This window comes from Ictidomys tridecemlineatus, chromosome 10, assembly GCF_052094955.1.
Source record: "Ictidomys tridecemlineatus isolate mIctTri1 chromosome 10, mIctTri1.hap1, whole genome shotgun sequence".
Taxonomy (NCBI): domain Eukaryota; kingdom Metazoa; phylum Chordata; class Mammalia; order Rodentia; family Sciuridae; genus Ictidomys; species Ictidomys tridecemlineatus.
In genome coordinates, this window is record NC_135486.1 from 53,372,101 (window position 1) to 53,389,270 (window position 17,170).

The window sequence follows — 17,170 nt, forward strand, 5'->3', positions numbered from 1 at the left end:
GCACATGAAAAAAATTCAGAAAATTGGATGAATAGATGCTAGAAATATTTTGAAGTCAAAGTATTTCTACAGTCTAAAGAAAGGATTAATATTTCAAATCAAAGTCCCCAAGTAAAAATTACCATTAGCATTTAGCAATAAAATTCATTGTAATTAAGAAAAAAAAAAAGAAAAAGTAGAGCTGCCCTTAAGAGTGAGCTTGCTTCCAGTCCTGGTCTTTATATAATAATTGAATATTTTTATCTGCTTCATTTTGGCTCATTCAGTAAGAGTCTAGCACAGTGGTTTGTGTATAGTAGTGGTTAAAGTAATTAGTGAATATGCTTTAATGAAGTAGGAGTATAAACATTATTGAGATTTGTTTGGGTCTGTAGTGTGTTGTTGGTCTCTCATCAGTTATTGCTATTGCTATTAATCATTTACCTGTGTACATTTTAAAAGCCTCCAAAAAATCTGTTCAGATGGATTACTTCATAGATTCTTATTCTAAAATACATATGGGAATTAGGAGAGAGAACGCTCTCATTAGCTTACCCCATTCATTTCTTTTCACATATTTGCTTTGTGCTTTCTTCACATTTGTCTCCTCAAGCATATATAATAAACATTTCTCTTGATGGAAACATATCTACATTTTATTATAACTGCTACAGAGTTATGCACATAGTAGGAACTCCATAAATAATTGTTGACTAGTTGTTCGGTTGACTGTTAAGTTAGGAGGCTGAGATGCTGAGAATACATATCAGTGCACTGCAGTTTCTTAACGAATGTATGTTTGGTCATTAAATATTTCCTTGAAGGGCAGGGCATGCCTGTAATCCCAGTAGTACAGGAGGCTGAGGCAGGAGAATCACAAGTTCAAAGCCAGCCTCAGCAATTTAGTGAGGCCCTAAGCAACTCAGTGAGATCCCGTGTCCAAATAAAATATAAAAAGGGGGCTGGGGATGTAGCTCAGTGATAAAGCACCCCTGGGTTCAATACCTGGTATCCCCAGAAAATTTCTTTGAAGGAATCCTAGTTTTCCTGTTAATTTATTTCGTAGTTTAATGCTCCGTATTTAAGGGGGCATTTCTCTATTCAGAACTTCTCTGTGCAGTGTGAACCATTTCCTAACATATGACTGGTGTGCTCATCTTTGAAGCAGCTGCTCACAACTAGGCATTGTCTGCTCACCTGTAATCAGGGCCTTCCACTTGTTCTGTCACACCCCCTTTTGCCCCTGATTTGATGCAGTTGGTGCTGTTTAGTCATTGTGGGCTGTTGTGTGAGTACAGCTGGGGTTTATGAACACTTGGTGGCAAAGCTGCTCTGTTGTCTTGATTCTCTTGGCCTGGTAACCCAGGGATTAAATTTGTTGAAGGTTGGTTTAAGAGATTGGGTATAAGTTTTAGTTGATGGAACTCATGTGTTTTTTCTTGTGAGCACCTACTTTATTCAGGCAGTGTGATCCTTTTCAGGGTTGGTTTGCTTCCTGCTCTAGCAACTTAACTTAGGTGCCGGAGGACATCTTTGACCTGTGCTGTGCTTGTTCGTCCTTCCCTCTCCCTAAATTCTGGCAACATTTCATCTTTTTTACTGTCTCCATAGTTTTGCCTTTCCCTGAATGTCATATATTTGAAATCATACATTATATATATAAACTTTTCACTTAAAAGCATGCATCGAAAGTTGTTTTATGACTTTTCATGGTTTAATAGCTCATTTCATTTTAGCTCTGAGTAATATTCCATTGTCTGGGTAAAATTCTATTCCTTTCTAGTGGCTCAATATTTTCCCCGATCTTGTCAGTGAGCAAATACTTATTGAAATCCAGCAAAGTGTTTTGCAACTCTTCTTGGCTCTAGTTCTGCAGTGATCAAACCAGACAAGAACTGTATCTGTCTTTATGGAACCTGGATGGTTTCCAGAACCCAACAAGTATCTGCTGAAGGTTTGTGCTTGAATTCTGTTTGCTCTTGGCCCATCAACCCATTTGGAGATTCTTTTGTGTTTTTGGGGGACTTCCAAGTGTAGTAATATGCCTTTATTTCCACTAGGTGGTGGTAGGGTCATGTATACTGTAGAGTTTGCAAAGTAATTGAGTCACTAATTGTTTGCTTATAAACAGTTCTCTTTGTAAGTTAAATTTAATATGTTTGTATTAATCCACTGGAATGTAATCATTAATTAAAATGGGAACTTTAAAACACGTCTTTCAGAATAAATCCCAATATGAATAATATATGAAATTCTTAAGTTTGTCTTCTTTGTTTTAACAATGAAGCATTTACTGATATATAGCTACAAGCTGGGCATTGTCCTAGTGTTGAGGATTCAAAGTTGAATATGATTTCCTATTTGTTACAATTTAATGAGGAAGAAAAATACGAAAAAAGATCCATTACATACAATGAAATGCATGCATTCTAACATTTAGTTTCAATAAGATGCACACACCTGTGAAACCCAAGTCCCTATTAAGTTATAGCTCTTGACCATCTTAGGGAGGCCACATGCAGACTGCATAATCAGAAGTCAGTTGAATGCTGGAGTTGTGGCTCAGTGGCAGAGCACTTGCATAGCATGTGTTAGGCACTGGTTTGATCCTTAGTACTGCATAAAAATAAAAACAAAATAAATGTATGCTATCCATCTGCAACTACAAAAAATTATTATTTTAGCTGTGCTTGGTCTTAAACCCAGGGCCTTGGGCATACTGCAAGTGCTTTACCATTGAGCTACATCACTGGCCCTGAAACATTGGAGTAAGTGGTACTTAAAAAGGGTGGTAGAATTGGGGGAGAAGAGAGAAAAACAAGAAAGAAATTTCTGTAGTGGAATGCTTTCTAGTAAGTACAGATGGATTGTAGAAAAACCATCATTTTGTAATCCTCAGGGTCATGAGTTGATGCACAACAGTGGGTGAAAAGTTGTTGGAGAACAGAGAGCAGGGTTTATGCATGGTGCCAGAGTTGCAGGGGAAACATTACCTTTACAATGGAGTCATCTGGTGACTACCACTTAACTGATCCTGACTTTGTGTCCCTGTTGTGATGCAGTATTAAGTATATATCAACTGTGAAGTATTCTTGAGAAAATGTTTTTTAATCTAATCACACCTGAACTGTACTGAAGTTTCATGAACCAAGGTAGATAGCCACACAAGAAACTAAATTCAAAATACAAGACCATTTAACCAGACAGTTTTCTAGGAATTTTAAAAACATCATTGTACAAAATCCAAAGATGTGTGTTTGCATACTCCTGTTCTTTAGACAAAAGAAAGCTAAAAAAGCATAATTACCATTTGTGATGTGTAAACTTAGATTGGATCCAGATTGAATTGGGAAATTATAACAAATACCTTTTTCATCATTTGGAGAATTTTGAGTATAGACAGCATACTAGATAATGTTATGTGTTGTGGTAATATAAGAGATTATATTATTCCTGGACTCACATGCTGAAGTTTTTTGGGGTAATATTTCTGTATCTTTCAAGTGGGTGTGCAAAGGACATACGTGTATATGAGATGAAGCAGATGTGTCAAATCATTAATAACTGTTCAATCTGGGGGGAGGGTATGTTGCTAATTATTGTATTTTCCTTCCCCCTTAACTTTTCTATTTGATAAAGTGGAAGAAAAACAATCCTCTTAAGAGGTTGGAAGTAAAACAGCAGAGCTCAATAATCCAAGTGATTATTTCATCGCAATTAATTCCCCAGAGGACAAGAGGCTACCCTGTACTGGGAAAGGATGTTGAATGAAGAATTGACTAAGCATGGAGCTGACCTGTCCACTATGATTTATGATATGTGTGTGTCCTGCTAGCTCTCCTCATGTGGGTACTTCTGTATACTATAAGATTGAAAAAGAAATATTGGAAAGACAATCATCCCTTGTATTGAGATAATCAATCTTAAAGACAGGTGAAACAACTTCAGGTATGTTTCCTGTGGGCCTGTCTGTCTCTTGTTTCTGTCTTCCCTCCCATATTTGAGAGAGGAACTTGGAGGTGTTGATTTTGTTTTCAAATATCAAATATTTAAAAATATTTTCACCTTGGAATTTTCTTCTTAATTTCATAGTTGAAATTATTTTTTTTGCCAGGTACAGTCGTGCACGCCTGTAAGACCAGCGACTCAGAGGTTGAGACAGGAGGATAGAGAGTTCACAGCCAGCCTCAGCAACCATGAGGCACTAAGCAACTCAGTGAGACCCTGTCTCTAAATAAAATGCAAAAATAGGGCTGGGATGTGACTCAGTGTTCGAGTGTCCCTGAGTTCAATCCCTGGTACCATTAAAAAAAATTAATTTTTTGTCTTGAAGAAATTTTTTACATTAAAAGTATTGATTTTATAAGTATTCTTTCTCATGCTGTATTTTGTTACTCGATATTAAGAGAGTTAATGGGGCTAACGTAGTGTAGTGATACCATTTAACTCACTTATTCACCTACCCCATTTCTCCTTAAAAGGTAAAACATCACAGATTGCTCTACAATTAAACTGAGTTTCCAAAGGAAACAAAGTGATAAAGCATTTAACATTTTAATTAACTTCATTTGTAGGACTTGGTATTGCTTCTTGAAAGCTATATAGCTTAGAATATAAAACTTGCTCTAAATTATGGTGTGATAAAATTAGATAGGATGCCATTTCTAAATTACTGTGTTATTGCAGTAATAGAAAATTTCTTTTAAGGGAAAGAAAGGTGTATGTGGGTGAGATCTCATAAAAACTAAGAGTGACCAGTAGAGGAAAAGGATCAGGGAAGGGAAAAGGAAAATACTGGGGAATATGTTGTTATATTCTGTACATGTATGAATATGTAACAACAAATCCCACCATTATGTACAATTTTAACATACCAGTAAAAAATATGGAGGAAATAAAGAAATAAGCCAGACTCAGAAAGTCAAGGGTGTATGTTTTCTCTCATGTGTGGAAGCTAGAGACAAATGGGTGGAGAGGGAATCTCATGACAATAGAAGGGATACCAGTAGAGGACAGGGATTAGGTTGAGGATGGAGAGGGGAAGGAGGACTATGGGGGAATGAATTAGACCAAATTATGCTATGAATATATCCCAGTGAAGTTTACTATTATGTATAATTGTAATTCACCAATAAAAATATTTTAAAAAATGCCCTTGGGGTGGGGACTGGAAAATTCCTTTTAAGAGTGCAGTGTCAGGGGCTGGAGTTCTGGCTCAGGGGTAGAGTGTTTGCCTACTACATTCGAGGCCCTGGGTTCGATCCTCAGCACCACATAAAAATAAATAAATAAACAAAATAAAGGTATTATGTTGAACTAGAACTAAAAAATAAATATTTTTTAAAAGTGCGGTGTCATCAGATGCCTCAATTTACAGACACTCAAAATTAACCTCATACGGTAGCAATCTAAATCATAAGATGTTTTAATTGAAATTTTAGGAATGAAACCTTTTATAGAGACTTGTTGTTTATTTTGAGTGGCTTTATAAAAATAGCACCTATAACATCTCTAATATGAAGGTCCCCTGACTGAAGGTTAGTGCTTTTTTTCTATCTGATCATCAAATTTTGTGGATAATACTGCATTTGTATTTCTAACATTATAGTAAATTGTTATAACTTTTCTTGCTAAACTATTTCTAAATTTGTCTTACATTTTCTTATGAATGTAACATTGTGATACCTTGATTCTGTGTTTACCAGCTGTTTACTGAATGTAGTGATATATTGTGTTTCATAGTTTAGCTATAATTTTGGGTTCTGCTCTCAAAAAAGCAATGGGAGACTACAATATCCTCTTCAGTATCTCAATATTTGGTCTTTAGTTTTAGAAGCAATTGATATTTGTGCATCCTTGGTCTTCTAACTTACCTGAGTAAATGGGAGGGTAGAGATTAAAACAACGACAACAACAACAACAGCAGCCTGTTCAAGTAAAGTTTTATGAAATGGAATTAATTGCTTTTGATTGTGCATGAGCCTGATCTGGTTAACAGGTATAAAGTAATTCCTTACTTTGTGTGAGTCATTAATTCCTTCATTGCTATTTTTTAATTTTTATTTTTTGGATGTCCCCTCAAAAATAGAGCTCCAGTTCCATTTGAGAAGTGAGAATGTTTGTGGGATTAAGTTTAAGTTGTTCAGGCAAATTAAGTTTTTTATCTGTACTAAACTCTGATAAATGGATCCTTACTTGCACAAATTAAAATCTGAATCTCTTGGTTTGCAAAAGATTATGTTGTAGGGGTTTTATAACTCAGCCCACTTGGGTTTATTTTATTTTTTGTTAACTATGATGCATGTTATTAGACTCTCGGCAATTTAAACACAATTAGAAAATCAGCTAGAGATTTGAGAATGGCTTAAAAATACCAGAATTTTGTTGTGCTGTTTATTCCTTGATTCAGTATTAAGATGGGGAAATTCATATGTTCTGCCCTAAACTCGTGATTGTAGTTACATTCACGAAAGGCAAGTTTTAGGAATGTGGGACAGGCTTATAACTATAAGATATGTTATAAAATAACATATCTCCATTTTTATCTAAGTGGCTGGGTGCCCCTAACAAACCTTTCCTTCATCATAACCTAAACAGATAAAAATGAGCAATGGTTTACCTTGATATAGTGTACTGTCTCACTGTTAGCATTCATTGAATGTTTACTACATGTTAGGTTTTGTGCTGAAGTACTGGCAATTGTCATTATCATCACCACCATCACCACCATCACCACCATGACCACCATGACCATCATTCCGAGACGAGCCTTAAGGAGATAACAAAATTTGTCCAAGATCACATGAATAGTAAATAACAGAACTGGAATCCAGACCCATATATAATGATTCTAGAGTACAATTTCTGCACTTTTATGTTGAATTTAGATATCCTAAACTTTATCTACATGAACCTATATCTTGATTCTGTTTCTGTGCTTACAGAATTATGATTGACAGCCTTTGCATTTTATGTGCCTGGCTTTCAATTTTGAGTTCAGCTCTCTGGGGTCTGTTCCTTGGAGTAATCGTTTTCATACTGGGGTAAATATATGCTTAGGGGCTCATGGAGATTTTCCAAGGGTTTTGCATGCCAGAATAGTTTTAGTAGAATTTAAATGCTTGATGTTCATATTTACTCTATCCTACTATAGTTGTGAGAGCACTTGTGGCAGGCCAAGACTCTTTTCCTACCTCTGTTGACAAATTGCTTTTCTTCCAGGTGACGAAGATTGTCAGTCATGCTTTTCACCCAGCATGATTCTTGAAATTGTTGATTGCCTCAGGGAATAAAAACATGCAGTTTATCCAATAAAGGAACCATTAAGAATTCTTAGCTTCTGGGTAAGAATTTGAAAATAGTCAAGTGAATAAAACTTTGGTCAGAATCAGCTGTTTCTTCCAGGTAACAAACACAGGGCAGGACTCCAGGCTTTATTTCTCTCTTTTAGAATCAACTTGATTTTGTATCTTTGGTGAGCATTTACAAGGAAGACAGATTAGCACATTTCTTTGAATAAAAAATGAATTTTTTGACATAAAGTTTGTTTGATTTTTATTTATTGATTTGACAATGAGAAAAGGCTTAGCAATTAGATTGTTTGGTGGATATGTTCCATCAAGTAGATGAGTGAAATCTGTAGTTCTCAAGAGTTGTAATAATAACAAGTATAAATTAAACTATACTGTACTGGCAGTTATATTCTCTGCCTCATTAAGTTTATGACAAGGATTTAAGATGTCAACCAAAAAGTGCCAGAGGAGTACACCAATTTTCAAAACCTTTTTAGGAGATGCACAAGCAAAAATGGAAGATGGTGTTAGGTCATTGTGCCCATCTTACCTGTGCCATATAAGCCTGATGCTCCCTTGTCCAAGATTAGATAGGGCTAGAACCCCTAATGGTCTGGTTTAGACTTATTTCTTCCAGTTGTTTAAAAATTAAACTGTTATCTACTTGCAACAGCTTAATTACATTAATCTCAGTGGCCTGGTCACTTTGCTTACAGACTGCCTCTTAATGTTATGTGTGTACTGACTCTATGGACACTTTGTCTTTTGAACAGTTACATTCTACAGCCTCCTTAGTAGATTGAGATTTAATTTATATAAATTTCTGACTGTGTATTAAGTTCTTGAGAAGTTGGTAATTGTTATAATTTACTTGTAGGAAATGGAGAAATGTCCAATTTGAGGATAAAACTCTACGGCATTAAAAATAATTTAACAATTATTTTGATCTAATTCTTGGTGAAACCTGAGTCATTGATTGGCAAGAGAAAGTTGAGAAAAATTCTTATGCCAAAAAATGCGTAGGTGAACCAAAATGTTACCTAATGTAAGAAATAGAGGGTAAAAGCCCAGAATAACCACAAGGAATACGCAAAACCTTAAGTAGACAGAACTGCCTCATTTTTTTTTTTTTTACATTTAAATAAGAAAAAACAGTGGAGCTTCAAGCCTGAAGCTGGTATCTGGAACAGCTTGTGTGGGAAGTTGGTAGGCAAAAATCCAGAAAGATAGAGAAGACAGAACAGGTCAGGAGGACATAGTTGCCAGGTGCCAGAGTAGGAAAACTAACCATCGTTCCCAAAGCATTGGATTCCTACCTGAGTTTATCTCCCAGGATCATCCATCCATTCCTTTTTGCTCTCCTTCATTCCACAGAAGTCTTCCAGAAGTAGTGCTAATTATGTCTTAATGGTTCTGCTTCACCAGTGAGTTATACTGTTTGTTTATTCTGAAGCATTAAACCTCTGTCCTAGTAGATATCCCATTCAAAAAAAAAAATTTTTTTTTTCCCCTCTCACTTAAACCTTAACTGGTCTTCAATTCTACATCAGGACATTTATTTATCTTAATATTATTTCTTTTTCTCATTTTCTGTGTGATTGCATTTACTTTTCTGATTCCTTGTCACTAAAACTCTTTCAGTGGCCTTTTAATGAAAAATTTTTCTTAAAGATCCATTATTTTTGTGCCTTGTTTAATATAGCTAATGGATTATTACATCATTCCTTCTTTGCCTGAAAAAAGGTACTTTACCTGTTTCAATTTACTTCTCCACTAGCTCTCAAAGCCCTCTCATATTATAGCATGTATATGATGTTGCCATGGTGGGGTATAAATTGAGCTTCTCAAACAAGTCACACAAGCCTTGAAGGAATGACTGCATAGTCTGTGTTTCTCCATTGTGTTCAGTAGTGCGTCATACATGGCAAGCATGTTATGATTGTTGACTGAATGAACAGATATCTACCCCATCAAAGAGGGCCAGGTGCAGTGGCACACACTTGTAATCCTAGTGGCTTGGGAGACTGAAGCAAGAGGATCGCAAGTTCAAAGCCAGCTTCAGCAAATTAACAAGGAACTAAGCAACAGTGAGACCCTGTCTCAAAATAAAAAGGGCTGGAGATGTGGCTCAGTGGTTAACCACCTCTCAGTTCAATTCTCGTACAAAAGAAAAAAAAAAGAAGTGGGAGGGAAAAAAGACTAATAATATTAGCCAGCATTTATAGCATGCTTATTATATGTTTACTTCTCGAGTTTTATCTCATAGATTAAAGAGAAGTAAGAGTTGCTTGGAATTTTAGCTTTCATTAATTCTTAGATGGAAATACAAAGTAAGTTTTATTTTGTTGATGTTGAGATAGGGTCTGACCATGTTACCAAGCTGGTCTTGAACTCATGGGCTCAAAGATTCTCTTGCTTTAGCCTCCAGAGTAGCTGGGTCTACAGGTACCTGCAACTGTACCCAGCCAAAGTAAGGTTCATAGTGTTCAATTTGACTCACTGTGGGAGGCTTTATAGCATAGTAGTTAAGACTGTGCGCTCTAGCGCCAGGCTATGTACATTTAAAATGTGGCTGTGACTCAAATAAACTGTGCAAGTTATTATAGACCCTAATTTGCTCATCTGCAAATACTTTTACTTTAACACAGTTAAATATTTTCAGTGTCAAACTTCTAGCTGTCTCCTTTGCTTGTTCAGATAAGACGGTTTTAGGGGGCATTGATTTTCTACAAAAGTTCTCTTTTTAAAACTTTAAAAAATTTCCATAAGATTTAAAAGTCACTCAGGTCCTAAAATGTCAGTGTTGTTAATTTAGGGAAAACCAGTGACCATGCTTTATCTTTGTTTTAGTACCTTTGTTGAATAGCTACTAGAATGTTTTCTGATTTCTAGAAGATTTGAAAGTTCCAGTGATATCAGAAAAGGAATGATCTGACCTCTTCTTAAACAGATAATTTGTAATACGTAATTTCAGTTTATGAGTTTTAAATTAGACTCTGTTTGCTTATCAGATTAATGAAGAGGTTTGGCCCTTTTCTCTCAGGGTTCTTTTTTTTTCCCCCACTTTTTTTTTAAATTGGTGTATTATAGTTGTACATATTGATGGGATTTGTTGTTACATATTTATATGTATACACAATATAATAATATGATCTGGCCAACATCATGCTCTCTCAGGGTTCTGTGGAGCCACTCTTATCACATGTTGTGCAACATTTTTATAAACCAGATAAGTGAAGTAACCTTGAGTACTTAAATTTATATCAGTGAAGACAAAGAATGACTTTAGAATTAATTGTGCATGATTACTCTTGAGATCTTGGACTCTTCCCAGTGGCTCTTTGAAAGTCTTAGGGAAAAGAAGCAGAATGTGCTTATTAATGGCTTGCCAAGCAGACAGAAAACAGTGATTGAGAGTTACCCATAATTTCATTTTGCACAGTGTGACCAGATTGGAGGACCATGCTTCTCTTTACTAACAGGTGTGTGTGTGATTCCATAATTGCTGCTTGGCCTTAAACCAAACAGCAATCCTGTAGGTCTTTTAGCATGTGGCATTGAGACTATTGTTCTATTCATGAAGGAATTTCTTCTTTCCTCAGGAAAATATAAAGAAAGGGGTATGTATACCTGCATGTTCAGAAAGATGGCTACAGATGAGAATGCTCCAGTCCTACAATTACAGAAGGGATTTTATGAACTTTTTTTTTTTTTTTTGCTGCTGGAATTTGAACCCAGGGCCTTAGTGCATGCCAGGCAAGCACTCTACCAACTGAGCTATATCTCCAGCCCAGGATTTCGTGAACTTTTAACTTTCTCTGAAAGCTCACAATGCTGCTGCAGGTTGATTGAATTACTCCTTGTGCTTCTGTGTAGTAGTTGAACTTGAGGTTTTCCTTTTTAGTCACATCAAAGTCAAGCTTTTCATCTTCACTCTAAATATGTTTGCATACTTACTTCAATTTAGTTTTTGTACCTTTATTTTTTCGTAGATATATTCTTACAATGTTTACTTATAGATTAGTACTTATAGCTAATTTGCTAGCTTTTGACCAGAAAAAGTCTATAAATTTGACTTCATCATTTAAAAATTCATAATTATTTGCCCTGTGACCCTAAATAAATATCATTAAATATTGACATGTACTTTGATTATCACTATAGTGGGCATTATAATATCTTGCTCACAATTTTTTTGTGAGTATGAAATAATTTATGCAAAGTGCCAGTATAGTATTTGGCAAATGCTAAGTACCTAAATTTGGTAGCTATTTTCACTAGTGTTAATTTCTTTTTAAAAATATTTTTTAGTTGTTGACAGATCTTTATTTTATTTATTTTTATGTGGTGCTGAGAATTGAACGCAGTGCCTTACACATGTCAGGCAAGTGTGCTTCCAAACTAAGCTCCAGCCCCAACCTCTAGTGTTAATTTTTTAAAAAATATTTTTTAGGTGGAGATGAACACAATATCATTATTTTATTTAATTATGTTTTATGTGGTGCTGAGGATCGAACTCAGCACCTCACACATGCCAGGCAAGTGCTATACCATTGAGCCACAAATCTAACCCCACTAGAGTAATTTTTAATGATATTTAGTGACATGGGGCAAAAAAATCATATTGAGCAGGAAAAAAGTAAATTACAAATCAGTGTTCCAGGTCTTGAAAATAAAATTGTACATATATATTATATTTTATTTGTATTAATTCAACAATGATTGTTTTTCCAGGTGAAAGGGTAATTTTCTTTTGTTTTTATCATTATTTAGCAAAAATATAAACATAACTAAGTGAAGCTTTATTTAATTTTTTTTCCTTTAAAGAATGCTGTTGAAACTATCATAATTGTCTGCAGTAATAATGCTTAACTTTTTTTTATTCAATAGTAAGTTTAGGTTATCACCATTTGGGATAAGATTGGTTTGATTTATAGGATCTGTGGGTGATGTTTGGTCTTGGGGGCAGTGATGATATTTGTGAGAAACATTCAGAATTATAAGATGGCTTATCACTGTAGACTTTATCCAAAAATCTGAATTAAAAAAAATTTCTGAACTAAGTTGCTGTGTTTGGATATGGTTTGCCCAAAGATTCATATATTGAAAACTTGGTCCTCAGTATGGTGTAGAGGTAATGGGATCTTTAAGAGGTGGAGTTTAGGGGTATAGGTCATTGGAGCACTGCCCTCAGAAGGGATTAAGGCAGTTCTCTTGGGATATCTTGGTTAGTTCTTTCAAGAAGGTTGTTTATAAAAGGAGCAAACCTGGCCCCTCCCTCTCAGAAATGGAGTTGCTGAATCATATAATTGTTTTTTTTTTTTTAATATTTTGATAAAACACCATACTGTTTTTCAAAATAGCTACATCATTTTATATTCCCACCAACAGTGATTCTAATTTTCCCACATCCTCATTAGCACAGTTTATTTCTATTTTGTGCAACTCTGGTTGCATTTATGTGTAACAGTCAAGTTTGTATGTATGTATACTATTTTAAGATTTCTGTTGGATGCTCTGAATTCCCTTTCCCAGTGTTTCTAAAACTTGCTAGATAATAAGAATTACCTAGAGTAGTGCCTACAAACTCAGTGAATTAAAATACCTGGGGTAGACGCCTAGAAATCTGTATGTTTGACAAGCATCCCTTATTTTTATAACCAGGCAAATTTGTCACGTCTATTAGATCTCTGTTGTTTTCCACAATTATTGGTCAGATAGGTTTTTATAAACCATCCAACCATCTTGGAGATTCACAATAAACATTTATTTATTCAAGGATGTTTAAGACCTCCCCAACCCTGAAAAGCCATTTTGTTTCATTCAGCATTTTGCAACTTAACCATGAACACTTCTGTTTTTTTTTTTTTTGGTGGCATATCATTTAACTTCTTATACTATATACCATTAATCTGCAAAACAAAAGTTTGGTAATTACTGACTTAGACATATGTTTCTCAACTCTCATTTATGAAAATTTTAGCAATGAAAGGCCTTGCTAGAAGTGGTCATATATAAACTTACTTATCATATTCAGGCCTTAACTATCAATCAATTCTCTGTGCTAATGAGGTCTTTTTTTCCTATATCCACACCACAGTCTTGTCAGCTTATAATTAGTGAGAGTGGTTCATTTTTGTGTGTGTATGGTTTCTCTAGCTTGTTTAAATTATTTTAGTCTTAAATTTGTAGACATCAATTGTAGCCTTTTGGTAATGAAACACAAAGATGATTTACAAATATAAGGCAGAAATACTTAAAGATCTTTACATTTTGTGACTGTGGTAATGACAGTGAGTCAGATGTTCTGTAACTATAAAAAAGGAATCCCAGCCTGATATTTGCAAAGCAGAAAAATTGTAGATGCTATCTAGAGCTACACTATCTAGCATAGTAGCCAAGAGCCACAAGTGGCTATTTAAATCTAAATTAATCTAATCTAAATATAAAGCTAATAGAAAAAGTTCTAAAATTCATTTTGAAGAATAAAAGACCTAGAATAGCAAAACAATTCTAAGCTAAAATAGCAATCCTGGAGGCATCATAGTACTCACTTCAAATTTTACTACAGAGCTGTTGTATTCATGATACTGTCATACCATAGTGCTGGCCAGACACATAGACCAGTGGTACAGAATAGAAGACACCGAGACAAATCTACACATTTACAGTCTTTGACCCTTGATGAAGATGCCAAAAACATACATTAGAGAAGAGACAGCCTTTTAAACAAACAGTGCTGGGAAAACCAGTTATCTATATATAGAAGAATAAAACTAGATCCTTCTCTGTCACCCTGCACAAAGATCAATTTACAATAGATTAAACCTAGGAAATAGATCAGAAACTATGTAGCTTTTAGAAGAAAACATAGGGTTACATACAGGAACAGGCAACTACTTTCTCAGTAGGACCCCTTGAAGCTCAGGAAATAATGCCAAGAGTTAATAAATGGGATGACATCAAATTAAAAAGCTTCTGCACAGCAAAGGAAACAATTAAGAATATGAAGGGAGAACTCTACAGAATGAGAGAATATCTTATGCCAGCTACTCACATGACAGAAGATTTTTATCTAAAATACATAAAGAACTCGAAAAACTTAACACCAAAAAAAAAAACAACAAATAACCCAGCTAACAAATGGGCAAATGAATCAAACTGGCACTTCTCAAAATAAGCAATATAAATGGCCAACAAATATATGAAAAAATGTTCAACATCATTAGCAATTAAGGAAATGCAAGTCAAAACTACACTGAGATTTCATACCACCAGAATGGCATCCATCAAAAATACAAATAATAATAAGTGCTGGAGATGATGTAGAGAAAAAGGAACACTTTTACACTGTTGGTGGGATTATAAATTAGTACTACCACTATGAAAATCAATGTGGAAGTTCCTTAAAAGACTAGGTATGAAACCACCATATGACCAAGTTATACCACTTCTTAGTATTTATCCTAAAGAATTAAAGTCACTCATACTACAGTGGTACATGCATACCCATGTTTACAGCAGCACAATTCACAATAACCCAATTATGGAACCAACCTAGATGTCTATCAACAGATGAATGGATGAAGAATATGTGGCACATATATATACTCAATGAAGTTTTATTCAGTCATGAAGAAAAATGAAATTATGTCATTTGCAGGAAAATGGATGGAACTTGGGACCATATGTTAAGCAAAATAAGCAGTCTGAAGGTCAAGGGTCATATGTTTTCTCTCATATATGGATGCTACAGAGGATAAAAGAAAAGAAAAAGAAAGGTATCTCATGAAAATCAAAGGGAGATTAATAGAGGAAAGGGACCAAGGAGTGGGAGGTAGGGAAAGTATCAGGAAATGATATTGGCCAAGTTTTATTGTTATATCCCATCATTATGAACAACTATAATTCACAAATAAAAACACGTGGAAGAAATTCTGAGTAATAGAAAGTCAGGGGTCACATTTTTTTTTTTTTAAAGAAAAAAAAAAGGTGGGAGATTTCATGAACACAGAAGGGAGAACGGTTGAGGAAAGGAACTGGGGGGAGAGAGGAGGAGAAGAAAACAGGAAATATTGGGGAATGCTGTTGGCCAAATTATGTTGTTATATTGTGTCCATATATGAATATGTAACAATAAATCCCACCATTATGTACAATTATGATGCACCAATAAAAATATGGAAAAAAATAAATGTAAAGTTCATTACTTTAATTGAACCATCTATATTTCATATGTAAAATAGCCACATATGGCAGGTGGCTTCTGTATTGAACTGTGTAGATAACAGAACATTTTGGTCCTTGCAGAAAGTTCTATTGTATAGTGCCAGTCCAGAGGATCTAAATCTCTATTCAGGTTTATTGTGTGGCCTGGATCAGGTAAGTATGCCCAAATGGCTATGTGTCTGTTTTGGAAATGATTTGCTGAATAAAATCATGAAGCCAGAAAAAAAGTAAAAAAAAAAAAAATTGGATTAGAAAATAAACCCAACCATTCCCTTCTGTAGAGGAATGGATAGGGAAACTTTGTATATATACACAATGGAAAATTACTCAGCATTAAAAGAGAATAAAATCATGGCACTTGCAGATAAATGGATGGAGTTGGAGAATATAATGCTAAATGAAGTAAGCCAATCCTAAAAAAACCAAAGGCCGAATGTTTTCTTTGATATGAGGATGCTGACTCATAATGGCGATAGAGGGGGAGCATGGGAGGAATGGAGGAACTTTAGATAGGGCAAAGGGGAGGGAGGGAAATGGAGGGGGCAAGGGGGTAAGGAATGATGGTGGAATGAGTTAGACATCATTACCTTAAATGCATGTACGAAGACACAAATGGTGTGAAAATATTTTGTGTACAATCAGTGACTTGAAAAATTGTGCCCTATATGTGTAATATGAAATGAATTACATTCTGCCATCCGGTATAACAAATTAGAATAAAGAAATAATAAAAAAAGAAGGAAAATAAACCCAACCAGATGCCAAAACAGATACAACAGCAATGGTATACTGTTCAAAAAACTCCAGCACTCATGTAAGAGTTTTGTTTATAAACTTATTAATCTTTCTAAAAGCTTTTTATCGAACTAGAATGTATATACAGAAAATAGTATCTTTCAGATGTTCCAGCCCAATGGATTTTTATAAACTGAACATAGCATCACCAGCACCCCATATGCCTCTTTCCTTATGTATTCAAAATATTATAAAGCTTGCTTATTTATTAATGGTTCATTTTCTTTTTTTAATGTATTTTTTAGTTATAGGTGGACACAATATCTTCATTTTATTTTATGTGGTGCTGAGGATGGAACCCAGTTCATGCATGTTAGGCAAGTGCTCTACCTCTGAGCCACAACCTTAGATCCAATTAATGGTGAATTTTCACTTCTAAATATTAAATGAATTTGAGATACTGAAGCCAGATTTAAAGATAGGTAGTTAGTGTAGTTAGGTAAATCGGGTCTAACATTGTGTAAGATAAATAAAATGGAGGCCATCATTGAGAATGGAGTCCAGAAAACCAACACTTGGGGAAATTGAAATGTTAATGTCCCCAAGGCCCAGAACCCATCCTAAGGAACTGAAGCAGCTCCCTGCAAACCAGGAAGTTCTAATCAAAAACAGCCCCAGGCCATTCCTGCCCAAATTACTCCTCCAGCCCACCTATCTCCCATCTTTTGAGACTTCCCACCTGCATTCTATCAAGATATGGGGAACAAAGGACAGGAGTGTGGGAAAGCTAAAAGAAGACCTCCCCATTCCACAGATTCTGACATTTGGGTCCCCTTCTTCCTCCTGGGAGAAGTCTTTCTGCTGTCTTTTAATAAAGCCTTTTACTTTCCACTCTATACTTGCCTCTCTGGTGTTATACTTCAACATTAGGGGGA

At 35.1% G+C, this 17,170-nt stretch overlaps 1 protein-coding gene across 4 annotated transcripts in view; it reads left to right on the top strand.

The window, feature by feature from the left end:
• Smyd3 (SET and MYND domain containing 3) overlaps positions 1-17,170 on the top strand; it is a 683,600-nt gene that overhangs the window by 63,497 nt on the left and 602,933 nt on the right. The window contains exon 1 of one of the 4 annotated variants that reach the window (XM_078022938.1): positions 10,616-10,753. The exons of 1 other annotated variant lie outside the window; for it this stretch is intronic. In XM_078022938.1, coding sequence (XP_077879064.1) covers positions 10,734-10,753 — 20 coding nt within the window. In that variant the 5' untranslated portion in view covers positions 10,616-10,733. Of the gene's footprint in view, positions 1-10,615; positions 10,754-17,170 lie in introns of those variants that run through there. 2 more of the 4 variants (XM_078022941.1, XM_078022946.1) reach the window with 2 other exon arrangements.